At 39.5% G+C, this 27049-nt stretch overlaps 1 protein-coding gene across 4 annotated transcripts in view; it reads right to left on the bottom strand.

Moving 5' to 3' along the window:
• Nucleotides 1-7517: 7517 nt before the first annotated feature.
• Selenoi (selenoprotein I) overlaps nucleotides 7518-27049 on the bottom strand; it is a 43599-nt gene continuing 24067 nt past the window's right edge. The window contains exons 5-10 of one of the 4 annotated variants that reach the window (XM_042696798.1): nucleotides 26261-26523; nucleotides 25331-25439; nucleotides 16414-16462; nucleotides 14231-14411; nucleotides 12871-13053; nucleotides 7518-9636 (exon numbers count right to left, since the gene is read on the bottom strand). In XM_042696798.1, coding sequence (XP_042552732.1) covers nucleotides 9538-9636; nucleotides 12871-13053; nucleotides 14231-14411; nucleotides 16414-16462; nucleotides 25331-25439; nucleotides 26261-26523 — 884 coding nt within the window. In that variant the 3' untranslated portion in view covers nucleotides 7518-9537. Of the gene's footprint in view, nucleotides 9637-12870; nucleotides 13054-14230; nucleotides 14412-16413; nucleotides 16463-25330; nucleotides 25440-26260; nucleotides 26524-27049 lie in introns of those variants that run through there. The other 3 variants (XM_042696799.1, XM_042696800.1, XM_042696801.1) reach the window with 3 other exon arrangements.

Below are 27049 nucleotides of genomic sequence, written 5' to 3'. Positions count from 1 at the left end.
TGTGGCTCAAGTGGTAGAGCGCTAGCCTTGAGCTGAAGAGCTGAGGGACAGCGCTCAGGCCCAGAGTTCAGGCCCCACGACCGGACAAAAAAAAAAAAAAAAGACATGTATGTTAAAGAAAGATAGATGCTGGGCCAGATGCCAGTGGCTCATGCTGGTAATCCTAGCTACTCAGGAGGCTGAGATCTAAGGATCACAGTTCAAAGCCAGCCTGGGCAGAAAAATCTGAGACTCTTATCTCCAATTAACCCCCAGAAAACCAGAAGTGGTGCTGTGGCTCAAATTGGTAGAGTGCTAGCCTAGAGTGAAAAAGCTCAGTGCCCAAGCCCTGAGTTTAAGCCCACGGACCAGGGGGGAAAAAAAAAAAGGAAGATGCAACTCCTACAGAGAGGTACACACAAGAAAAATTGGACTGGGGAGCCAGGGGCTGGTGGCTCATGTCTGTACTACTGTAACTACTCAGGAGGCTGAGATCTGAGGATTGCAGCATAAAGCCACCCACATAGATAAACCCAAGACCTTATCTCCATTAACCAGCAAAAAGCTGGAAGTGGAGGTATAGAACAAGTGGTGGAGCACCAGCTGAGAGTGAAAGTTAAGGGAGATTACAGGAGGCCCTGGAGACTGCCGGCAGCCCAGTGGGAGTGAGGGAAGGGATGTGTGGAGGCTGTTCATTCTGCTGAGCAGTATCCAGTCTGCACCTCAAATGGTGAGTCATACTCCCAGCACAGACTAGTTCCTAGAACTGACCAAACTCACGGAAGGGAATACCTATAGGAAATCTAATTTTAGCAAGTAATCACCATCACCACCCAGTGTGCTTGTGCTCAAGTCTGCGGCCAGCACATTTCTGCAGATAATCTACAAAGGGAATCAAAGTATAACTAGGAACTCCATTATGTGCAAGATTTATTGCAATGATGGCAATACCGGATCACAAAGAACAGCTGGGGTTAGTCTTTGGGGGTAGAGGACCCCCATTCCTGGTGGGTTTTAAGTGAGAAATATAAAATCACTTGTCTACTACATGTCCTCCCATTGCCAAGGCTGGCCATCTATCTTTTACCTTACAAGTCCAGTCACACACAATTCTACACTTATCCATTTATACTAAATCACCTTGAGTTTGAGGATATCAAATCCATCAAACCCATCTCCCCATTAGTGTGACCTTTACTAATTGGTCTCAGAAGGCAGCTCTATTAAGTAATTTTTTAAAAAAAATTAATGACTTCACTATTATTTTCCAAAAGTATGAAAGCAGCAACAGAACCAGCAGGGGAGTTTGGGAACTGTTTTATAAGGCTTAAAAACTTCAGAGGCTGGGCACCAGTGGCTCATGCCTGTAATCCTAGCTACTCAGAAGGTTGGTATCTGAGGATCTCGGTTCAAAGGCATCCTGGGCAGGAAAGTCTGTGAGACTCTTATCCCCAATAAAACACCAGAAAATCAGAAGTGACGTTGTAGTGCAAGTGACAGAGCGCTAGCCTTGAGCTGAAGAGCTGAGGGACAATGCCCAGGCCCAGAGATCAGGCCCCACAACTGAGGGCAGGGTGGCATGGCCGGGGTGGGGGGGTTAGGGTAGGGAATTCAGAGGTAAAAATTAGAGAACTAGATATTGGTAGAAATTGAGCATCTAACTTAAAACCACTCACTATGCTAAAATAAAGTACATGTTCATTGTCATCCTTATAACACAAAAGTTTAGTGATATCTTACTTCACAGATGAAGAAACAAGGGCTTAGGAAAAACTTTAGGTCAAAACTTGCAAAGCTGGACAGAGTGTAATGGCAGGAGGCTGAGCAGGAAGGAGACCAGAGTTGGACGCTAACTGGGCACTAATGGCTCATACCTGTAATCCTAGCTCCTCAGGAGACTGAGATTTGAGGATTGTGGTTTGAAGCCAGCTGGGGCAATCAACTACCCAAAATATAGGACGTGAAGCTGTGGTTCAAGTGGTAGAGTGCTAGCTTTAAGCAAAGAAAAAAAAAATTAGGGAAAGTGCCCAGGTCCTGAGTTCAAGCCCCTCTCCCACTCCCCCCAAAAGAGAAAGAGTATGAGAAGGCAGAAAGAAAAAAAGAAAAAAAGGGAGAGAAGAGGGAGGGAGGGTTGGTTGTATGGTTGATGACTAACAATCACATTGTTTGGGAGGTGTTGAGATATTATAAACATGAAACAAATTAAAAATAGAAGGGGCAGATATAGTTTCTTCTAGGAAATCTGTGAACAAAGATGAAACTGGGAAGAGGAGTAAGACAGTTGGGGGGCACAAATTCTGTGCCTGGGTAATGTAAAAAGAAGGGAGGAGCAACTGAGGGCAATCGAGAAGCTGGGAGAGAGGGGAAGTAGAGGCAGTGCTCTCACTGAGCACATACTGTTTTTCCATTCTAGCTCCCTCCCCTTTTGTATGTCCCAAAGAAAAACAAAACAAAAAGACAACTCAAAAACAATTAAAAGCATTTAAAAATTATTTACTCTTGTTTTTATTACAATAAATATTGTTCAATAAAACAATGAAACAATTTTAAACTGAAGCCTATTGCATCACTTTTGGGGTTCACACAGCAGAAATAAACATACATCCAGTTGAAAGGCCAAGGCTTCCAGAGTCCAGTGATAAGTAAACAGTCAGGTCTTAAGTTATCTGAGCTCATAGCAGGAAACAGCAATAAAATGCAAAGCTAACACTGAAATAAATGTACTGGTAAGATCTATTGTACATATTATCTGAGACTCCTCCACAAGATGCCAGCCAATTAATTTCAAGCAAGTTGGAAAACTCCATTTATACAAGAGTTTTTCCCCCATCAAGTCCATGGGTGCAAATGCTAAGCTGCCCTCTGACCAGACATGAATCCAGCATCAAGCATACACCCACAGAAGCCTCTACTCTTGGTGGCAAGAGCCATCAAGCTCGAAAGCTGTCTTTGGGGCTCGTACAATCTCTGGCCAAAGGAAGTGGCAAGATTTAAAGGGCATTCTCCAGGCCTGAGATGAAATGGGTAATAAGAAAGGCTGTGGCTGGGGGGGGTGGGGAGGGAAGCGGCTTCAGTTTTGTATGGTGTGTACACGTACACCAGATCCACATCAAGAATCTAATGAGAAGCCGGATGCCAGTGGCTCCTATTTGTAATCCTACCTACTCAGGAGTTTGAGAGCTGAAGGTTGTGGTTGGAAGCCAGCTCCAGGCATTAAAGTCTAGAAGACTCACTTATCTCCATTAACCAGAGAAATGCTTGAAGTGGAGGTGTGGCTCATGTGGTAGAGTATCAGCCATGTGTGAAAGAGCTGAAAGATAGCACCCAGGCCCTGAGTTCAAGCCTCAATACTATCTCTGTCTCTCTCTCACACACACACACACATCAGTCTAATGAGGGTTTACCATATGGCTGATAATCAAGACTAGATCCCATGGACATACAATATTATGTACTTATGCAGAGAATATATGAGCCTATAAAATATGCTTATATACACAGAGCAACATAACGATATAAATGCTCTATTATTTACTATAAACACAGCAAGGCCCATACAGATCAGATACTAAGCTGTTCAACTGAACTATTGGAAAAGAGGATTTTACACTCTTCATCCTCCACTCTACAATATAGTCTCTACTTGCAGCTTACACATCCCATCTGCTCCAGACAGCGCTGCTTCTAGGTACCTGAGAGAAGGAATGGAATTGTATTCTTGTCCCAGAAGCCTATAGAAAGCCAGCTGAGATCTAAGCCAAACAATTCAGTAATTAACTTGATCTTGATTCCCACCCCCTTTTATTAGCCATGGGGCATGAGCCCTTATTCAGAAAAGTAGACATTACTTTCTCTACAAACTGGTCATCAATTTCATCTATTAGGTTAGATGGGGCAAGAGGTGGAGATGGCAGACAGCAGGGATTTTTATACCTTGGCAATGATTCATCGCCTTCCTCTATTTTTTTTTTAAAGGAATTTGGGATTCAATACTGAATATTTTCAAATTAGAAACATCATTACATGAAGCTGGATCTTTATCTCCTGGATGGCTGTTCTGTTGAGATTAAGTTATCTAAAAAAGAAAATAATAACCTATTTAAAAATTTTACTATTGGGGCTGAGAAGGTGGCTCAGTGGTACAGCGCTAGCCTTGAACGGAAGAGCTGAGGGACAGCGCCCAGGTACAGAGTTCAGGCCCCATAACCGACAAAAAAAAAAAAAAAAGTTACTATTGTAAGAGGTTTTGGTAGCTGTTAAGCTCAAAGTCTCAGAGAGATACTATAAACCTTGCAAAGTTACATCAAGCCTTTTCAATAACATGGTTACCAACACTGTTCTAATTCAACAACACATTCCAGGTTCAGAATTCACTTTTTAGATATTAAAAAGTGCTTATCAGGAATGATCACTATGTAAAATTCATGGCAAACTATGTATGGCTTAATAAAAACCTCAACTCAGTTCCTATTTTGTTACCACAGAAACTGCTTGAGAGACCTTAGCCAGAGACATAAGGCACCCACATCACTCAGCCACTCCCAGGTGTTGTTTCTGACTTCTACATAGCATTTAGGTTATCTCAATGCTTTACCAACAGCTTTTTCTTTTTGTCAGAGACTGAGACTCAAACTTGGTACCTGGCATTTTTGCTCATTGGCTGGTGCTCTATAAATCGAGCCACACCGCCTACTCCTAGCCCAGCTTTTAAAGAATGATTCTCTGAAAGGACGTATGATGTGAATTATCTGTGAAAGCCCTAAATAATCCTTCTGTTGTGTCCAAATCTATTTCCTTACAGAAATAAGCACTTATTAAAGTATTGTAAAATTAGTCCATGTGGCACTACATGGTTCTAGGAACCCAGCTTTTTTGTTTCCGACTGAAGAGAACACAATGCCCTTGTTTGTGCAGGATGCCCATGAGAGGGCATAGGATGGCAGAACATTCCCTACCCTAAATATGAACTCATTAAGATCTGTCTGCATAAAGAACAGATCCACAGTTGAAAACAAATAGACAAAACCCAGCTAGATTACTATCTCTTACGTATTTGTTTATTACAGAGCAAAGCATATTACTAGCATGCAGGTTAAAAGTAAGATTACATTTATTTTGTTCTGTAGAAACACTGGAAATGAATCAGCCAACAAATCCAGTTCCAATGGCTCCATGCAAGGAAGAAACAAACATATCATCACTTTTTTGGGAAAAAAAAAAATTAGACAACCATGATTTTTACCCTGTACCCTAAAGAATGATCTGCCATTTACCAGTCATTTATACCACCGTCAAAGATGGCAACTAAAATATACAAATCACGTGAGTTACATAATTAATAAAAGAAAATCAGCTTCCTAACATGCCTGGAGCATCATCACACTTTCAAGTTTCACAGTGATTAATTTAACACCATGTTACTGTTAAGACTGTCAACTTTAAATGTACATGTCAAAGTGCTTCAAATGCAGCATACTAGTTAACATTCTTCTTGGAAGCTTGTAGTACTTTCTGGCAGCTAACTTAGTAAGGTTACCACCCACAGGGTGTTCAAGAAAGGGCATGCTGCCTTACAAAGACCATCTCATGTGACAAAGAAAATTCTGGTCTGACTTCACAAATCTCCTATAGAGTACTTGATCAGGCTCAGAACTGAGGTCATGATAAGGCCACTCTGAGCAGAGGCATGGACAAAAGCAAAGACTTATGAATCAGGTGTTGGCTTATTGGGGACCCAAAGTCAAAAGGCCCAGCCCATGAGGTTTACTTTGTTTCCTCAGCCAGTTCCCATCCTTGACTAGTCAAGATCTGATCTAAAGCAATCAAGGAGACTTGAATGTGGCAAGATCTGAAGCAACAAAGAAAGGTCTGAGTGCACTACCTTTGTCCGAAGTGTCCAGGTGAAAGAAAATCCAGGTGAAGAATTAAGAATTACAGAAGGGGGTTGAATTCAAATATAAAAGAAGGGGAAGGAGTATTGGTTTAAATACCTGCTTTGGAAAGCAAGACAGATTCCAAATGGTTTCTGACTGACTACTAACTAAACCAGTTCTTTGAAAACTAGGTATTTAGAAAAACTTTCGTATTTCTAGGGGATTTAGATGGTCCCTTCTTTTTAAAAAGTATATTATACTTTTTTCTCCTTAGTCCCCAAAGGCCTAAGCTCAGGTGATAATTAATACTCTCTTGGTATCTTAGAATTTGGGTAACTCTGGACACTCTGTCTCCAGATACTTCTATTTGAGAATACTAATATGCTGGTAGGAATTGTGCTAGCTCTGAGGCTTAAACTCAGGGCCTGGGTGTTATCCCTGAGCTTTTTTGGCTCATGGCTAACCAGAGCTCCACTTCCATTTTCTGGTGATTAATTGGAGGTAATAGTCTCACAGACTTTCCCTCTCGGGCTGGTTTTGAACCTCAATCCTCAGATCTCAGTCTCCTGAGTAGTTATGATTACTGGTGTGAGCCACCAATGCCCAGCCAAATAAAAAGTATTTTAATCATAGTATTAAAATGCTAAGAAGGAATAGTTACATTTTTATTTGAAAGTTACTCTATGGACCTTTATTAAGAACCCATAAACTATATCTATTACTATCTGTGGGGGAAAGTCAATTTCAAACGGTGTTGCCATGCGATCATGGGTATTATGAAAAGATCACAAAGGCGGTGGTAGCATACTCTATGGAAGTATTTAAAATTTTTTTCTATCCCTTGTCACTCTCAAAAGCAAGAGAATTATTTTCTGACAAGAGTGGTTTCATACCACAACCTGAAAAGAAGCTTCCTATAGGTCTATGCAACTTTGGTCAGCAGAAACACAATGCAAATGTCTTACCTGGCTAAGGCACTCCATTCTGCAAGTAGGGGAACATGCGTGTATGTTCTGGATTACAAGGCTCCTCCCCACAGGCAGATCAATGTATGCTAGGGTGTGACTCACCAAAGTATCATGGATAAGCTGGAAATATCCTTTAAACTTTGGGCAGGTTATAGTAACTGGATAATAGGAATGCTCAGAGCTTTTACAATTCTAAGTCCTGCATCTGCTACTGTACCCATTGTACAGGAAGTAGGGGCTTTCCAAATGCAGTCTCAGGATAGCAGACCAAAATGATAAGGTCACCAGCACTGGAGCAATTCTGAAGTCCACCTAAGTTTTTTCTTTTCTGTTGACAGCCTCTGTTCTTTCATCTAACAACAATAAAACTGACCAGAGCATAACTCCTTGCCACCTCAGGGAAATGCCATAAAGTATAGGCACAAAACAACTTTCTAATTCACTTGCTGCAGCAAAAGGGTATGGGGTAGGGGAGGGGAGGGAGGGAGCTGGGCATTGGCTGTTTACTCATCTGTAATCTGAGCTACTCAGGAGCCTGAATCTGAGGATCCAAGTGTGAGGTTGGCCTAGGAAGAAAAATTCAGGAGACTCTTATCTCCAGTTAACCAGCAAAAACCAAGAACTAAAGGTGTGGCTTAAGTGGTAGGGAGCAAAAGAGCCAAGTGAGAGCACCAGGCTCTGAGTTCAAGCACCAGCATCAAAAATAGAGAGGGGAAAAAGAGAAAGCGAGAGGGAAAAAGAGAGAAAGAGAGAGACTTCAGATTATAAAACAGGACCCTAATGCCAGAATTAGAATATTTAAAACAAACAAACAAACAAAAAACAACAAAACTACCTTGTATACGAGAAAGCCATTGGTCCAAATTGTCATCTTATAAATATCAGTTATTTTACGTAAATTATCTCATTCTTGTATTCAGGGTCAACAAAACAGTAACTGATTAGCTGAGAAACTATAAACCAAAGTTCTTTTCCTTACTTCAAATTAACTATCTGCAGTTCACTTTTTATAGAAGACACAGAACCAGGCAATACATTAGCTCCCATCACTTAAACGCTCATTCTCTGACCTCCATGAGGGCAATTTATTAGCAAATATGGAATCACTACCCACCATTGTCCTGCATCTACTTCTCATCTATTTTCAGGGTTCAGTTGTGTCTTAGAGAAGTCATCCCATACACCTGAACTTTCACAATTTTTTAAACTGAATTCAGAATCAAGCTAGCTCCCTGACTCATTTCTACTAATCTAGATGACAACGATCAGAACTTAACCATCTCAAAATTAAAGTATCAATTACAGTTTTGTTTTTTTACAAGCAGAAAACTGAAATTCAACAAAAACTACAATATTTAACAATGGTCATATTCATAGATAAATAAAGGTTATGAAATTTAATTACATATTAACACAGCGGTGCCTATTTTATCCAAGTGCAACCTGTCCAAAAAAATTAAAAGGATTTTAGATACACTCTTCATTCAAGCACAAACTTCATTAAGTGGAAAAATAAAAGAAATCAGCAAGAAAAATCTCACCACCACCAAACTAAATGAAGACAAAGTCAAAAAGAAAGAGAAGAAAATATCTACATTCATGACAAGAAGTGATTTATAAACAACCTCAATAAAGTTAAAGGGATTTCTGTTGCTAGTAAACCTAAAAAATTACTCTGAGTCATTTAAGGGAATAAGTACCCAGTAAGGCATAAATATCAAAAGTTTTCTTCTAGGAGGGAAATCGACGAGGAAGAGAGATTTTTCTCTCTGCTTTATCCTGTATGGGAGAAAAGAAAACAAACAAACCAGCACCTCATCCCCAAAGAGGAGAATACACTAAGAGGAACAGACAAACTGAGTCAAGACAACTAATTTCAGTCCTAGTGAAGTTCATGAGAATCCTAGCTCCAATTTCCATTTCCTCTTTGAAGGTACTTCATTTATATTCCTCACAAACAGTTATCTGTTAGGCTGGGACAGACATACATTCTCAATAACAGCTCAGTGATATCCAATCCCAGCAACCCTCAGTGGGGGGATTGCTATACTTAAGCAATTAACTGTGCCAATCCATGAGATACAATCAAAACTCATTCTGTACCATGTATCAGCAGAATATTGCTCATTACAAGAAAAACAGACCACTTATCAAGATCTGTTCAGTAATAGCCAGAATACTAGAGACTCTTTTAACATGTGAAGACAAAGGTATTTCCACAGAAAAAATAGAAACCAGAATTTGGCAAATATATATTGTTCTGCAACCATTGGCATCTCTGGCTGAAGGTGACTTACTTTTTTTTCTCTCTTTCTCAGTTAGTTTGGACTACTGATAGTTTCCATAGCTAAAGACCTTTTATAAAATACCAACTATGAAAACACGGGATTTTCTGAATGTAGTCAGTGTTCCTAAATCAATTTGGTTCTTTTAAAAAACAAAGACACTATGGATTCATGAAGTTAAAATCATTAGGAACACCTTGCTGGTCTAAGGTACATTATTACACTTAACCCAAATGTCACATGGTTTTATAAAAAATAAAGTAAGCTGGGAGTTCAAAGGTCCAAAGTTCCACAAGCTCAGATCACATTCTGTTCCTGCTGTCCATGTACCATACACACTGAAATCCCATGTCTGTCAAGCAGATCAGTTTGGTTCAATGGTGATAGATGAGATATTTACAAGCATCTATTTACAGTACTTCTTTCTGAAGATTAGAGGCCAATATTCTTTTCTTCTATTCCTAGTCAGTCGGAGTTTGGTTTCCTCAAAGAAAAGGGGTAAATCTGAAAATGGCTGCTCAGCTGCTTCACCTATGGAAAATCAGACACAAGATGATAAAAAAAAATGTGCCTTGTTATTTTTTAAAGCATACAATTTATCCACTGAAGGCAACAATCTATATATACAACAAAAGCCATAAAAAATAATGAAGTTCTGTTGGAGTAGAACTATTAAAGAACAAAATGAAGTGGTAGAAGTTAGGACTTGAACTCAGATGTGCCTAACTCCACAATCTAGTCTTTCTAGAGCCTTCTAGACCAGAAAAACTCATTTACGGACCTACTAAAAACCTGACCTATGTATTATCTAGTAAATCATGGCAGGTGCCAATTGGTCACACTTGTAAATCTAACCACTTACGAGGCTGAGATCTGAAGATCCTGGTTCAAAGCCAGCTCAGGCAGCATAGTCTGAGAAACACTATCTCCAATTAATCAGTGAAGAGCTGGAAGTAGAGGTATAGCTCAAGTTGTAGAGCACCAGCCTTCAGCAAAAAAGGTTAAGAGACAGGTCCCTGTCTAACTTCAAGCCCCCAGGACTGTCGTGCACAAATGTACGCAACACACACACACACACACACACACACACACACACGCATGCACACACGCGCGCGCGCGCATGCTACTAAATCAAATGGTTACATTTGAGTCAATATTCAGCATGTTAAAACATTTCTAGGTAATCATTTTAATGCTGATAAAATAGTGAAAAATTAGGATATCTATAAACTTAGAAAAGCCACACTGGTTACAGGAGGAAGAACTTACTTTGGGTCAGTTAGTGGATGTCATTTATTTGATACTCATCATTTATATTTTAGTAGTTCAGGGGATCATTTTGTGAGGAAGAACTACCTTAAAAGGTTTCCCTTTGGTAAGTTGCAGAAGTCGTGAAAGAGCACAAAGACAGGCTTGTTTATTTTATAGATTTTTTTTTACAATGAACTTGTACTCTTTGTGATTTAAATGAAAATGTTAATTTAAATGAAAATGACTCAAGTGGTAGAGCACCAACCTTAAGTGAAAGAGTTGAGCAAGAGCATGAGGCCCTGAGTTCAAGTCCTAGTACTGGCAAAAAAACAACAGTATTTTGATCTGATACACATATGGCTTCCTAATATGTTTCTAGAGGGTTATAATAAACTAACACCATTATAAAAAAAACATGGGCAACTGTTCTAGTCATGTTTATGATTGATGAACTATGAGGCTAAGGGCCTAACAGTGGTTGATAAAAAGCCTATAGTATGAAATGTGTACAAATAAACACGTAAATATCATGTTTTATGTCAGCCTGGGTAGTTTTCTTTTCCATAACTACTTTGTCTACCGTAGTCTGCTGGTATGGCCGGGACATGGCCCAGAGGCCACACCACTGAGGAAAAGATGGGAGCACTCAGGCTGCACAGAGATCAGCCCTGTGCCACAGATGGGTGGCTCACCCAACTCCTACTACAGACATACCATCCATCCCCCTGTCAACCAGTCTCAGTCTTTCACTTTCCCATTTAAATAAAATGCATTAACTTTTACCTGGCTTTTAGAGTACCATTTGCTTTTTGGGAGACAAGCTTTCATAAAATTAATGACTGGCAGGGAAACACATAGCAGTTCACACAATTCCTTAAATTGTGCGACAAACAGGAAAAACTGAAAGCCTCTTCATGTCAACTGGGCTATGTGATGCTTGAGAGGAAATTGAAGCTTTTCAGTATTGTAATTTCTTTCTTTTCTTTTTGGTCAGTCGTGGGGCTTGAACTCTGGGCCTAGGCGCTGTCCCTGAGCTCTTCAGCTCAAGGCTAGCTCTCTACCACTTGAGCCACAGCGCAACTTCCGGCTTTTTTTTTTTTTTCTGCTTATGTGGTGCTGAGGAATCGAACCCAGGGCCTCATGCATGCAAGGCAAGCGTTCTACCACTGAGCCACCTTCCCAGCCCCATAATTTTTTTTTTAATTATGAGTTTTCCAATTGTGCTTGGTCAAAACTGTATGTAGTAAACCCACAAATAAGGTGAACATGCTGTTCTCCCTAGCAAATAAGGACTACTTGGGGGACAAATATTAAGAGAAGGAAGTCTAAGAACACACAGTAGGAATGAAGTTGTTAGTAAACAGACAGCAGTCCCCTCATTCAAAACATGTACACAATACAGACATTTTGTTCCTCAGACTCACAGGGGATTCCTTTCAATAAGAATACAAAACAAAAGCTAATACCACAAAATGTAAATCAACCCATTCAATTAAATTATCCTCAGAATATAAAACAAATAAAATATTGTGGTTCCAGTTTGCTAACAACTTTATTTATAATAGTGAAAACTCAATCACTGTGGAAGTGACTGGGGTACAATGATTAAATTTGGTACTTATAATTGTATACATCCATTCATCCTGAAGCTACTATTAAAATTTGCAAAAATAGTCCTTAAAATCATTTTTGTCTACATTTCCTACACATTTATTATTTTTATTGATGAGGACTCATGAAATAAAACCTCAAATAAAGTAAAAGCCTTCTCATCTGAAATTCTAACCACTCTTTACTTCATTGCTCATAGCATTGGAGAGTGGAGGAAAAAAAATACTACAAAACCAAATTTAGTTTCTTCCTGAATTACAGTGATGAGCAAAAAAGTTTCTCTAATGTTACAGAAACATTTTGGAAGAAATAGATTAAAAATGGGATTATGTGGTGGCTAACAAAATTAAAATTACAGAACAGTTTACAATTCTACTCAACAAAAAAGTGGCTTATATATATACCACTTAAAATGAAACTAATACCCATAGTAATTCCCCAGATTTAAAATCATTTGCAGTTATAAAGACATAAGCATTAAAAGAAAAAAAACAAAGCAATATCTAAGCCAGGTGCTGATGACTCATGTCCATAATTCTACATATTCAGGAGGTTGAGATCTAAGCATTGTGGGTCAAAGCCAAACCCAGGCTGGAAAGTCTGTGAGACTCTTACCTCCAATTAACCACCAGAAAACTGGAAGTGGTGCTGTGGCTCAAGTGGTAGAGTGCTAGCCTTGAGCAGAAAAAGCTCAGGGACAGCACCCAGTCTCTGAGTTCAAGCCCCATGACTAACCAAAAAAAAAAAAAAAAAAAAAATCTAAAATTACACATTTGGATATTATCCAAAATCTATAGAATATTCTAAAATCCCAGCTTACTATGTTAAAAAAAACTCTCTTGAAATTTTCTAGTCTATTTGCTATTGAAACAAGTGGAAATAATTTTGTTCTAGATTACTCACCACTCTTACTCCATAATGGATGTGAGCCAGAGTGAAGACAGCTGTTAATGTATAAAGGAGAATACTCTCAAGGTAAGAGGCCACTCCCAAGTTCACTGCCATGACAACCAAGAAGAGAGGAACCAGCAACCAATTCAAAGTTGGGCACCTGGTGCTGCTCATTTGACAAACTATCAGCTGACACTGAAGGGAAGAAAACAGAGAAGGAGGAGGGAAACAGGAAGGGGGAGAGAAGACAAGGAGAGAGGAAAGGAAAGAAGGAGTTTAAAAAAAAAAAAGAAAGTTAAATTAGCAAAGAACTTCTAGAACTAGTCACACAGACACTTAAAAAGTATTTACGAAGTTGAGCCAACACATTTCTATTAAGGTCAGTAACTACTTAGATATCCAAATGGCCCCTGACCCCACCCCCAAACACACACCTTCATAATTGTCAAGAGACTGTTAGATAATTCAGGAAGGATGCAATAGAAGGCATTCTTCCACTGAGTAAAAAGTTCAGATAAAACTATTTTCTCTGTTTCACAATTCTCCTACATCCCAGACGACTAAATTTCTTCACAGTACAAGGGAAGCTGCACCTCTATTCTAGTGTTAATAAATCAGAACCTCAGAGTTTCTTCAGTTCCCTTTTTTTAAAACACCTTACTTACTCAAATATGTTTTTGTTTTACGAGGTAACTTTTAACATAATGCATTGGAGCTTTCCAACTCAATTTTGCACTGTCAAATCATAGGATTTGAGATGATCAACAAATGTTTAATAGAAAGAAGCTTAGTGGCTAACAATCAAAAACTTGTAAGAGCTTGCAAATTATCAGTGTCCAAATCACACTGGTGTCAAAGATCAAAATAATGTTTCAGCACATTCTGTCTGGGATTTTATTTATTACTTATTCTTTCAAAGTTCTATATTATTACCTCTACATTAAAATCTGCTGGTGCAAATACTAAGCATTCTTAAGTTATTAAATTGTCATATACACCTAATATAATTAGTTTTTTTTTGTATCACTGTAGTTTGAACCTGAAAGTCTTGCACTTGCTAGGCAGGCACTTTACCACTTAAGCCACTCCACCAGGGGTAGAAAAGCCAAGCACTGGTGGTTCACACCTGTAATCCTAGCTACTCGAGAGGCTGACATATGAGGATTACAGTTCAAAGTCAGCTTGGGCAGGAAAGTCCATGAGACTCTTATCTCCAATAAACTACTCAGAAAAAGCCGACTGTGGCTCAAGTGGTAGAGTACTAGCTTTAAGCACGAAGACCCTCAGGGACAAAACACAGGCCTCGAGTTCAAGCCCCAGAACCAGCAAAAAAAAGAAGAAGAAAAAGAAAAAGGGAGAGGGGGGAACTTACTGTGCTGTTAGCAAATGCTGTTCCAACCATAAAGTAGAAAATTCTAGGATGATTCTCTAAAATATCTGAAGGTGACCGGAGGATCCACACTGTAGACAAAATGAAGAGCAAACATGGAGAAAAGAAGGGAACCATAGCTTCATAGATTGAATTGTGTTTCAAGGTGTTATTTTTATAGCTTCTGAAAAAAAATCAATACAAAGAATATTATTACACATAAACCATACTGTATAGCACTGTTATTTCCAAAGTACTTTCACATTTCTTCACATTTTATGCTCACAGTAATGCCATGCATTGATAGAACCAGCAGTATGAATCCCACTTTACAGATAGGCTCAGTAGGATGAGGGAATCTAAATTTACATAATCTGAGTCTTCAGAATCCTGACCTTTCTTTTTGTCCTCTTTAAATCAATCCACTGCTGTTTCAAGAACATAAAGGCGAATACAATTTGGCCTTTGTTCTATGAGATATTCTAGTAATACCGAGTGGAAATAAAATGAACATGAAATACCAGTAGTATCTTACTATGCCACTTGGATACAAAGTGACACAGAATTAGGAATGTTTCTCACACAAAAGTTCCCCACTAGTGAGACATATAATATCTTAATGTCTCTAAGCACACAGGAAGTAATTTCATTATTTGTTTGCTCATCTGAGCAGAGCCTCAATTCTAGTTTTGATTTAGACATTGATCAATGTTGTCCTAAATATTGGGCAATATGTTGTCCTAAAAGCCTCATTGTTTTAAGATGAAAAGGAATCATTTGGATTGGGAATGTGGCTTAGTGGCAGAATGCTTGCTTAGAATGCATAAGGACTTGGGTTTAATTCCTTAGTACCACATAAACAAAAAATAAAGTAAAATTAGTTTTAAAAAAACTTAAGAAAAATAAAAGCAACCACTCAAATGATCTCTACAAAAGTCAGAGCTTTAAGTTAATGGCTCTTATATAAAGGGCCACAAGACACAAGAAATAGGGGAGATTTATAGAGCCTGGCATAACATTGATAAGATTCTTCAAAACAGGCCTGGAGACAGGCTGGGCAAAGTGCTTCACACATGTAATTCTAGCTAATCAGGAGGTATAGACCAGGAGGACTGAGGTTTGAAGCTAACCCATGCAAACTTAGTGAGACTGACCATCTAGTGGCATAATTGCAGCTACCAGGAGGAAGCCAGAACCCAGCAAAAACAGGAATCCCCACCTAAAAGTAACTAAAGCAAAAAAGGCCCAGTGGTAGGGCTTTAGGGTAGAATCTGCCTAGAAGTATAAGGTGCTGAGTTCAAACCCTAATTCAGTGAAAGGAAAGGGGGAAGGGGAAAGAGGAATGGGAAGAGGGACTGGGAAAGAAGGGAAAGGGGAAAGGGTAGAGGGGAAGGGGAAGAAGATTCTGCAGGACAGATTTGAAAAGTAAATGTTAAAAAGAAAAATGCAGGGGCTGGGAAGGTGGCTCAGTGGTAGAGTGCTTGCCTCACATGCATGAGGCCCTGGGTTTGATTCCTCAACACCACATAAGCAGAAAAAGCTGGAAGTGGTGTTGTGGCTCAACTAGTAGAGCGCTAGCCTTGAGCTGAAGAGCTGAGGGACAGCACCCAGGCCCAGAGTTCAGCTCTCACGACCACCACCACCAACAACAACAAAAAGCAAGTATTTCAAGTAGAGGGGGAAGTAGTAAATGGCCTGAGCCATTTACTTAGGATGTAGTAGTACTGTGGACAAGAAATGAAACTCCACCCTTATGATGCCTCCAAACCCTGCTTTTATGTAACTGTTTTCTGAGAAGTGATAGTAAAAATTCATATTCAGAAGTCTTATTGTATGATCTTGTTAATATGCTTTAAGATAATTAGTTTATAAAAACATCAATATTCGACAGGAAAACATCCCCTCCCTGTAGGCAGATTCCCTCACAGAAGTGACCAAGTGGAAGACTAGTAAGCCTAAAACCATCACAAAAGAATTAAAAGTTTTATGTTATGCCTTAATTAGCTACATTAGCCACTACATACCATCTAAATTGTCCCAGCCTCATCTAGATTCAAAATACAAGTTTCATGACCTTTTCAAAATGCCTAGATTCTAAATGGTAAATCAATCCTTATATTCACCTAAGTAACAATTTCTTGAAGATTTCCTATTTTTTTGCCCATCTACAAAAATAAAATACTTACCTGAAAAAGTTTAATAAACTCATTGGAAGAGTCATACATATTGCACAACCTAAAGGGAAGAATATTTAAACTATCATGAATTAGTCAAGAGAGATTATATTATCATAATAGAATCTATGCAAAATGCCCAATATCATTTTTACATTCCAGTTTATTCTGTAATAAAATTAAATGCCTTTCCAACGAGCACCTACAATGCAAGTGGCAGTACAGTCTGGTGAGTCAGAGTGGACTCCAGAAGGCAGTGTGGGCCTCAACTTTGACTGTACAAGCCAACGGGGCACAAGTGACTTTAGGCAAGGGTCCCTTCCACTGCCTCATCTGTAAGATACAAGAGTAGTACTAACCCATAGCATCCTGAGGACTGAGTGAATGACCACACTGAAGGACACGGGGAATCGTACCTGGCATAGAGTAACTTGCAATCGTGTGCCCCTGGAAGCAGATCCTGCCTCCTCCTGTTTAAGTTTATTTTTTACCTCCCTGGAATTGTTACTCTTCTCCACCCTACTCCCACCTTCACTCTTCCCCTTAAACCTAAACACAGGATTGCATTTCCAAGAGCTCTTGCCACTGATTCTGCTGCCATACCCTACTCTGTCTTTTCCTGCATTTACAATGGTTTTTGTTTGCTTTCACTTTCTTGCCATTTTATTTATTCTGTCCCTATTCTGCAGAAAGGAATCTTAACATTTACCAAGTTTCCTAATCCATTTTCTTCCTGTTGGTTGACAGTACTAACTGCCATTTCTTCCTCTATCCGCCATTTGCAATTCCCCTCCCCGGTGTCCTTGCTGGCCAGCTGCCTGTGTCACTGTGTTGGCAACTAGACCTCCTGCACATTCCTAATGGAGCACTCTACTCTCCATCAGAGACTCTTTCTACTTGTCTCCCTCCTCCCCTCTCTTTTCATCCTCTATCTACTGTCTCTCTGAATCAGCATCTTGCTAGAACGCACTGTAGTACTTACTCCCCAGGCTCTCCAGTGCTGAAATTATAGGCCTGCACAATCACAAGTGGCTGAGGGGCTTCTCTTAAGCTCAACCCGCAGGTGAGTAGCTATGTTATATTACACCTGATACAAATTAATCTCTCTGAGTTTCAAAGTCAAGCTGTACAATGAGGATGGGTCAAATGGTTCTCTAATGTTCCTTACAACTTAAAAAATATGACACTGAAGTGTACACGTATGTAAATTCTTAATCCGTCTGTCTTCCAATGTCTAAAACAATATAATTGGACAATTCCTTGGATGCTTCATAACACAATAGCCCTAGTTTGTTTACTCTAGACTCCTGCTGATTATTTTGGTTTGAAGGTTGATGTAGCCAGGACCTCATCTAACAAGACACAAAGCATTCTTTTAGAATAATTCCTGAACTGGTTATGGTGATGACATACACCTGTAATGCCAGCACTTGGTGATGGTGTGTGGGAGGCGGAGGGGGAGGCAAAAGGATTGAGAATTCCACACCAGTCAAGGCTACATAGTGAAACTCTTGACTCAATCCCCTGACCACCACAAAATTCCCAAAATAGTTGGGTAAAACGATGAAAAGACTGAAACTCAACAAAAATCTTTTCTCAAAAGAAAAATGCCAGGCTTGGGTTGTATACTTATAATCCCATCATTTGAGAAGCTAGACTAGAAGAATCCCAAACTCCAGACTAGAACGGGCTACACAGCAGGCTCCAAGCCAGCCTGGGCTATGTAGTAAGACAATGACATAAAATATTATCCTAAGCTTTATTCCAGTAGGCTTCATTCCAAGCCCAACTGAAATAAAGCTTGCAAGATCAGACAATCTTAGAAGGAAAGTTAGAATATAAACATCCTCAGAAACTTTCAGTAGCTTGCTCCATTTCAAGGCTGTCAAGGCAAAAGACTATTTTTATTATTTCTTCCCTATATAGAATTTACTGTAATATATGTAAAGAGCACTTAATAGCTTAAGATTTACAAGTATGGGGCTGGGAAGGTGGCTCAGTGGTAGAGCGCTTGCCTTGCATGCATGAGGCCCTGGGTTCAATTCCTCAGCACCACATAAGCAAAAAGAAAAAAGCCGGAAGTGGCGCTGTGGCTCCAGTGGTAGAGCGCTAGCCTTGAGCTGAAGAGCTGAGGGACAGCACCCAGGCCCAGAGTTCAGGCCCCATGACTGGACCCCCCCCCAAAAAAAAAAAAAAGATTTACAAGTACATTGTATTTCAAATATATAGTAGTGACAACACAAACGGACACACACAATCACACACACACACACACACACACAAGTTATCAAACTGCCATAATTAAAGGCCTAGATCCCATAATATGGAAACATAATTGCTATAGAAAAGCTGGGTGTTAGTGGTTCATGCCTGTAATGCCTGTAATCAGGAGGCTGAGATTTTCTGGTTCAAAGCCAGTCTTGACAGGAAAATCCATGACTCTTATTTCCAATTAATCACCAGAAAATGGGAAGTAGAGCTATGGCTCAAAATGGTAGAGTGTGAGCCTTGAGCAAAAAGAGCTCAGAGACAGCACCCAAACCCTGAGTTCAAACCCTATGACAAAGAAAAGGAAGGAGGGAAGGAGGGAGGGAGGGAAGGAAGGAAGGAAGGAAGGAAGGAAGGAAGGAAGGAAGGAAGGAAGGAAAGAAGGAAGGAAGGGAGAGAATTTATTAGAAAAACAAAAAAGATTAAATAAATGAAATATAAGGATTATGTAGTTATATAAAATATTTTAAAGGATGGGAATGTGGCTTAGTGGTAGAGTGCTTGCCTACCATGCATGAAGCCCTGGGTTTGATTTCTCAGTACCACATAAGCAGAAAAAGCTGGAAGTGGTGCCATGGTTCAAGTCATAGAATGCTAGACTTCAGCAAAAAAAAAGCTCAGTGACAGTGCCCAGGCCCTGAGTTCAAGCCCCAGGACCAGCACCTATATATATAAAGCTAGGCGCTTGTGGCTCACACTTGTAATCCTAGCTATTCACAAAGCTAGGAGCAGCAGGATTCATAGTTCAAGGCCAGCTAAGGCAAGCAAAGTCCTCAAGACCTCTGAAAATAACCAATGAGAATGGGAGTCAGAGCTGGAGGTGTGGCTCAAGTAGTAGAGCACCAGCTTGAGTTCAAAGGCCTTGAGTTCAAACCCGGGTTCAAACCAGCACTATTTCAAAATCAAAATTGATCAATAAATCAATCAGAAAAGTAGCCAAGTACTGGTGGCTCATACTTGTAATCCTAGGTAGTCAGGAAGCTAGCCTAAGCAGAAAGTTAAAAAAAAAAAAGTCCATCTTTGATTAACAGCAAAAAAAAAAACAGACTGGAGGCATGGCTCAATTGGTAAAATGCCAGCCATGAGAGAAAAACCCAAACAAGACAAGAGGTCCTGAGTTCAAGCCATGGTATGACCAAGTCCCATATGGATAAACATATACCAAGTAAAAGTGATAACAAACAAGAAGTTAGTTTATATCAAAATAAAGGATTATCACATTTAAGACAATGAACTTCTGAAAATAAAGGAAATGGTCGACAATTCTATTGAAAAGTAGACTAAATATGGAAAAGAAATACATACGATTGTAAAACACTATGAAAATTCATTTGTGGGAAATGCAAACCAAACTATAGATGTAACCTAAATCTTCACCTATTAGATTTGAAAATGCTTGACAATATACTATGTTGGCAAAGCTGGAAATAAACACTTCATATCCTGACAAAACTATAAAAAGATGCATATATAATACTATGTACTCAAACAAACTGTATAACAGCAAAAGACTGAACATAATCCAAATATTTATCAAAAGGAGGCTGGTTGAATAAACCATGGTATATCTACAAAATGAAAGAGCCACAGATGCAAGAAGAAATGAGGAAGTCCTTTGTACATGTTTACGAAGTGACCTGAGTGGGGAAAAGGCAAAGTATGTAAAAAATACTACTAGTAGTTGTAAAAGGGGGTGATAACATGATATATAATTTACTTTCAATAAAGAAACAATGAAAAGATAAGCTATAGGATTTCAAACAGTGGCTAACTATGAAGGAAGAGAGGAGTAGGGTAGTGATAACTATACTTCTTAAATATATTGTTTTACAAGTTATAGTTCCCTAGTATATGTTGAATTGACTCCTCAACAAAGATGAAATGTGTTGAGCGACATAATGACAGCATGGTGCTGGTAGCTCACACCTGTAATCCTAGCTACTCAAGAAGATGAGATCCAAAGTCATGTCTCAAAGACAACCCAGGCAGACAAATCCAAGAGACTCTTTTTTCCAATTAACCATCAAAAAGCTGGAAGTGGAGGTGTGGTTTATGTGGGAGAGCCCCAGCATTGAGCAAAAAAAGCCAGGCAAGCCCCAGTACTGGTATACACACAAACCTAATAGTAATCTAAAGGAAGGAAGAGACAATTAATGTATGTATGCTAATTTAAAAAAGGAAGGATATCCGTTAACCAGGGCAGAAAGAAACAAAGCAATTTCACAAATAATTTAAATAGTTTAAAAAATTATGTAACTACTTGAAGGCACTGGTGAACAGGCAAAGACAGGAAACTAGAGAGGCACTTACACTTGTAACATCGGGAACAACTGCAAGGTTGAGGCTTGCCTACTTTCATGTCCGAGCCCAGGATGTAAAAGCTACAGGCTCCTTACCAGCTTGTAGAGGATGAGAAAGAATTGAGAGCAGCAGAGGAATGGGAAGTTTAATGGGGTACAGGGAGAGCATTTTTAGAAGAGACAGTGAAAGGCAAAGCATCAAAACCTGAGTATAAACTCTGCCCAAATTCCTCACTAGTTGCTAAACTAAGTAAAAAAAATAGATTACAAAGAACATGACAAACTACAGGGCAAAAAAGCAGAACTGTTCTGTCCATTTGGTGCACCTAGGTTTTTGTAGTGATAGGGTTCAAATGCCAGGCCTCTGCCATGCTGGGCAAGTGCTCTACCACTGAGTTCCACCCCAGCCTGCTGGGGCTTTCTCTAAGTGCATTTCCCATCTACAGTCAAGCTTGGGCTTGACTTACTGTCTTGGGAGTCAATGGGTAGAACAAGTGACTGGCACAGCACTGTGGAGATTCAGGATGAGGAACTCCAGAAACAAAGAAACCACAGACAAGCAAGCACTAAACTCTCAGTATCAACTTTGGGCAAATCTTTAGCTGACTGCTAAACTACACAGACATTCAAGGAGACTCCCCACCCCCTAAGAGATCAAACTGAAGAAAAAAATAACAGAGACATCAATACCATACACTCAGTACAAATACTTTAAATCTTCAGAAACAAAGTATTCCAAAGAATGAAACAGAATTTGAAGTTTCTGCATACATTAGTTACAATCTAGTTTATTTTTCTGCAGATCTGGATATTGAACTTAGGGTCTGTGCATGTTAGGTAAAAGGTCTATTACTATGTGCAGTTTCAACAACAAAAACCTTGCAGGGTACAAAAGAAAGACTTTATGTGGATCTAGATGTTGGACTTGGCAGACAGACTACTTTATTATGTTAAATAATCCCTTTATTAGACCCTGTTTGGTTTTTTGTTGTTGTCTTGGTGGTTTATTTGTTTGACTGGTTGGTATTGTTTTGTGGGACTGAGGATTTAACTCAGGTCTGCCTAAAAGGCAGGCACTTCACCTGAGCCATACCTACAGCCCTGTTTGGCTTTGTGTGGTGCTGGGAATACAACTTGAGGTCTTATGCATGCGGGGCAAGCACTACCACTGAACAACATTCTCCTAAGTGGCAGATACTTTTTTTGTTTCTGATGGAACTGAGGTTTGAACTCAGAGCCTCTCACTTGTTAGGCAGGCACTCTGCCACTTGAGTCATGTTTCCAGACCTTTTTACTTTAGTTATTTTTCAGATAGGGTCACTTTTTTTTTGCCCAGGGCCAGACTTTGACCATAATCCTTGTATCTACATCTGTCTGTGAAGGTGAAAATCACAGTCACACTACCACATCTAACTTATTGATTACGGACACACGGACGGACGGACAGACAGACGATGGACAGACCGACACATACATACACACACACATACACCACTCACACACACACCTCGTTATATTTTTGCCCATCAATTTTTCTTATCTCTACCTTCCAAATAGCTGGAATTACAGGCACGAGCCACTGCACATGGTTTGTACAATTGAAAGATTCACTAGCTGAGCTTAACAGAAGATTGGAGATAACATGAGAAAAAAAAGCAATGAACTAAAAGACAGATGAACAGAACCCATCCACCATAAAGAATTCAGAAAAGAGTGAAGGAAACTTAACATACCCTCAGAAAATTACCTGTAGGGCAATATTGGGCAAATCTACATAATACATACAATAAGTGGAGCTATAGAAAAACAAGAAGGGGGGGGAACACTGAAGAAATGGACTGTGGCTAAAAAAATCCCCACAGTCTATTAAAAAATATTAATCTACACCTAGTGGCTCACACTTACAATCCTAGCTACTCAGGAGGTTGAGATCTGAGGATCCTGGTCAGAAGCCAGTGTAGGCAGACAAATTGGAGAGATTCTCATCTCCAATTAATAGGCAAAAAGCCAGAATGAGAAGCCTGGCTCAAGTGGTAGAGCACCAGCCAGAGTAAAAAAGTTGAGCAAGATCCAGCATACCAACACAACACACTAAGCCAAGCACTGATGGTTCTCACCTATAATCCTAGCTACTCAGGAAGCTGAGATCTGAAGACTGCAGTGCAAACTAAGCCTGGGCAGAAAAGTCCCCATGAGACTCTTATCTCCAGTTAACCACTCAAAAACTGGAAGTGGTGCTGTGGCTAAAAGTGACAGAGTACTACCCTTGAGCAAAATGGCTCAGGGACTATGCCTAGTCCTTGAGTTCAAGCCCCACAACTGACAAAAAATAAAAAATATAAATAACTAAGTAGCTGAACACTGGTGGCTCATGCCTATAATCCTAGCTACTCAGGAAGCTGAGATATGAGGATCATGATTCAAAACCAGCCTGGATAGGAAACACCATGACACTCTTATCTCCAATTAACCACCAGGAAACAGGAAGTAGTGCTGTGGCTCATAGTAGAGCACTATCCTTGAAGAAAAAAAGAGCTCATGGACAGAGTCCAGGTTCTGAATTCAAGCCCCATGAACTGCCCTACCCCCCCCCCAAAAAAACCTAAATAAATAAATAAATTAACTTACAGACCCAACACACCTACTAAGTTCAATGAACAGCAAGGACAAGAAAACTCATACCTATGTAAATCATAGTCAAACTTGAAAGCTGAAGACAGAAAGAAAATGTAAGCAACAAAAGAAAACACTTTAGAACAGGTTTACAGTGATATGAACTGATTTAAAAATGATGGATGCCAAAGGACATCGGATGGCATATTCAACATGTTGGGAGAAAAAAAAAAATAAGGCAAAATGGAGACATTTTAACATTAAACAAAACGCTGCTACCAGGCCTGACTGCAAAAATCTCAAAGGAATTTCCTTGACTTCTGGGAAAAAACATCATGTAATAAGTCACACATATAGAAAGGAATAGTGAAGAAGTCTAAGTATGTTGGTAAGTATATAACCCAGGGATTTGAGAGCAGGGTACAGTAGAAGTAAGATTAACACCGATACTAAAAACTGTTGAAGCAAAGTGACTATATAGAAATTTACTATATAAACCTAAAAGAAGACTCAAGAGTGAGGTTCAAGCAACAAAGTACCTGTCTAACATGTGTAAGGCTGAGCTCAAACCTCAGTACTGTCCCTCTCCCTCTTCCCCAAGACACCAAAACAACAAACCAGGTATAGTGGCACATAACTATAATCCCAGTATTTGGGAGGCTGAGGCAGAAGGACTGGAGTTTTGGGATACCTTAGGCTACAAAGCAAGAGTTTGTCTCAAAAAAAAAAAAAAAAAAAAAAAAAAGGCTACAAAGAACATAAGATTTTTTTCATTAAAAAAAAAAAGCCCAAAATATAAAAACAGGTAGGGGTATGGTTCAAGAGGCATATCATCTCCTTAGTATGCATGAGGCCCTTTGTTCAATCCTCAGTATCCCTTACACACACACACACACACACACACACACACACACACACAAATTGATACGTGTGGAAGGGGTAGACAAATGAAGAGAGGAAGAGAGGGAGAATGAAGTCATAGAATTCAATGCGCATCCTGTAAAAGACAATTAAGGGAAGGGGTGAGATGGGTTGTGATGGGGAGGATGAAATGGTTGACCCTGATCATTCATAAATGTCTTTGTTGAATGGCAACTCCTTTGTACAATCACCTTAAGATAATAAAAAAATAAAAATAAGTAAATACACTGCAGGAACTGCTATAGGACAGAGTCTGCTTAAGTTTTAAAAAAAAAGAGCTATAAAGAAAAATTTCAAAATAATAAATAACTGTCTATATGCAAATACCAAAAAGTGACTATCTGGTAGACTACAGGGTAGTTTTTAAACTTTTTGCCGTCCAGAGTTGCAGGAAAAGTCCCAAACCACGCCTTTCCTGAAAGCAGTGAAAGCAGACACCTTTAACTGTATCTAAGCCCTACCAAATTCCCATTCTATTATCAGGGCTTATAAACAGAGACAGGACTGTTTTTTAGTTAAGGGAACCAAGGAATAACCTAACACATATGTTTTTTATTTCTACAAAGGTCCTTATCGCTCCTGGGGCCTCCAAAATAACCTAGAGTCCTCTTCTCCTTTTCCTCTTTCCATACCACTAACAGTCTCCTAAACTCAGTCAACTACCCCCAGACACCTCTTCCGCTACCTCAGAAGGGCAACAGAACCATTCATTATGAAAACTGGGAGCGTTCAGATCTGCTTGCTGTAGGGCAGGAGCTGGGACAGTCAAACTCTAGCTTTTGATAACAAAGGGATGGTGAAATACACTTCCACACCAAGCTTCTTACCAATAATCATTGTAGCGAATAGGTCTCTATATAAGAAATTAAACAGGAAAGGTTCATACCAGGCCTCAACTCCCACAACCGCAGTCACTATGTAGACAAAAGAAATAGTCTGGAAGGAAAATACAGACAAAACACACAGAGGCATTAGCAGCTGAGAAGACCAGGGAGCCAACAATGCTTGGGCAGCATTAAGTCTAGTCAAACAGTTTTAGCAGAAACAGGAGGTAAGCTTAAATTCAGTATGGGGTGGGTCTTCCTGCCTTTCCTAACCAGTGCCATTATGTGGTTTTAGGAGCACTTGTTAGTCAGAGATACATAGTAAAATATTTATCACATTTCCTTGAAAATACTGGGAAGTGACTAAGAGAGGGCTGGCCTTCTGTACTGCTAAATGCTGAAGTTAAGTAATGGACACATACAGGTTCATTATGATAGTCTCTACTTTTGTATACATTTGAGATCTTCAGTAAGTAAGTAAAAATTAAACGGTCTTTTTTTTTTAATATTTTTTGGTGCTGGGGCTTCTAGCCACTCTCTTAATTTCCTCAAATTTTTTTGTTTTTTGTGGGGTTTTTTTTGTGCCTGTCCTGGTACATGAACTCAGGGCCTGGGTGCTGTCCCTGAGCTTTTTTGCTTAAGGCTAGCTACCACATAAGCCATGCTCCACTTCTGGCTTTTTGCTGGTTAACTGAAGGTAAGAGTCTCATGGACTTTCCTGCCTAGGCTGGCTTCAAACTGTGATCCTCAGATCTCAGCCTACTGAGTAGTTGGGATTACAGACATGAGCCACTAGAATCTGCCAACCAACTCAATTTTAAAAGCACAATTTCTATCCAAAAATGCCTAAGAGTAATGAAGAAAGAAATGGCAATCACTTTTCTAAAACTATCATAGCAAGGTTGAAAAATGAAGGCAGAAATGCATACTTACCACCTGGCTAATGTCATAGCCCCATGGCAGGAAAAGAATCCCCGTGTTGTATTTTTCCCAGTGGGACAGGATGAAAGAAAACAAGACTACCCACAACAGGAGATAAAGAACAAAGACACTGACACCAGTGGTTCCTCGTCCAAAGATGGAATACACAGTCACAACAAAGTAGACGCATGACCAGCTATCCAGGCCATGGTCAAAAAGCTCCCCTAAGGGGGTGCTGGAATTGGTTCTGCGGGCTTGCTTTCCATCCACTCCATCTGCAACAAAACACAGCACAGGAAAAGGTCAACAGATACACAAATATGGAGAAAGTCAGCTTCAATGAACTGGTAGGGAAAACAAAAACATCAGTATATCACAGGAATGTTAAGTGTAGCTCTAAGCCAGTTCCATAAAAATTAATCTTTAATTCCAAAATTAAAGATTTGAGAAATGTGCAATTTCCCCAAAGTTTCATGAAGTCAAAATAATTATATCATATTAAATGCTATCATTTCAGAACAAAAAAGGAAGTATTCTACTGGACTCTGAGTTGTTCCAAATCTGCATACCAACTGGTTTATCTTACTGGCCACAAATTCTCAACCTCCTACAGAACATTCAACACCTCTTCGTTATAATTCATATATCCACAGCTTGCTCCAGGATCCAAAGGCATTTCTGTCTTAACACTTACTTCATCCTGTATGAAATTAGAATAATTTCTTGATAGATCTACTCCCCATCACAGTAGGTATTTAGCAAGTGTAAGAATGGCATTTGTTGAACCTACGTAGTATATTC

This window comes from Dipodomys spectabilis, unplaced genomic scaffold (assembly GCF_019054845.1).
Source record: "Dipodomys spectabilis isolate Male_0828 unplaced genomic scaffold, ASM1905484v1 ptg000210l, whole genome shotgun sequence".
Taxonomy (NCBI): Eukaryota; Metazoa; Chordata; class Mammalia; order Rodentia; family Heteromyidae; genus Dipodomys; species Dipodomys spectabilis.
The sequence above is the reverse complement of the archived record's forward strand: the minus strand, read 5'-3'. Positions and strand labels throughout refer to the sequence as shown.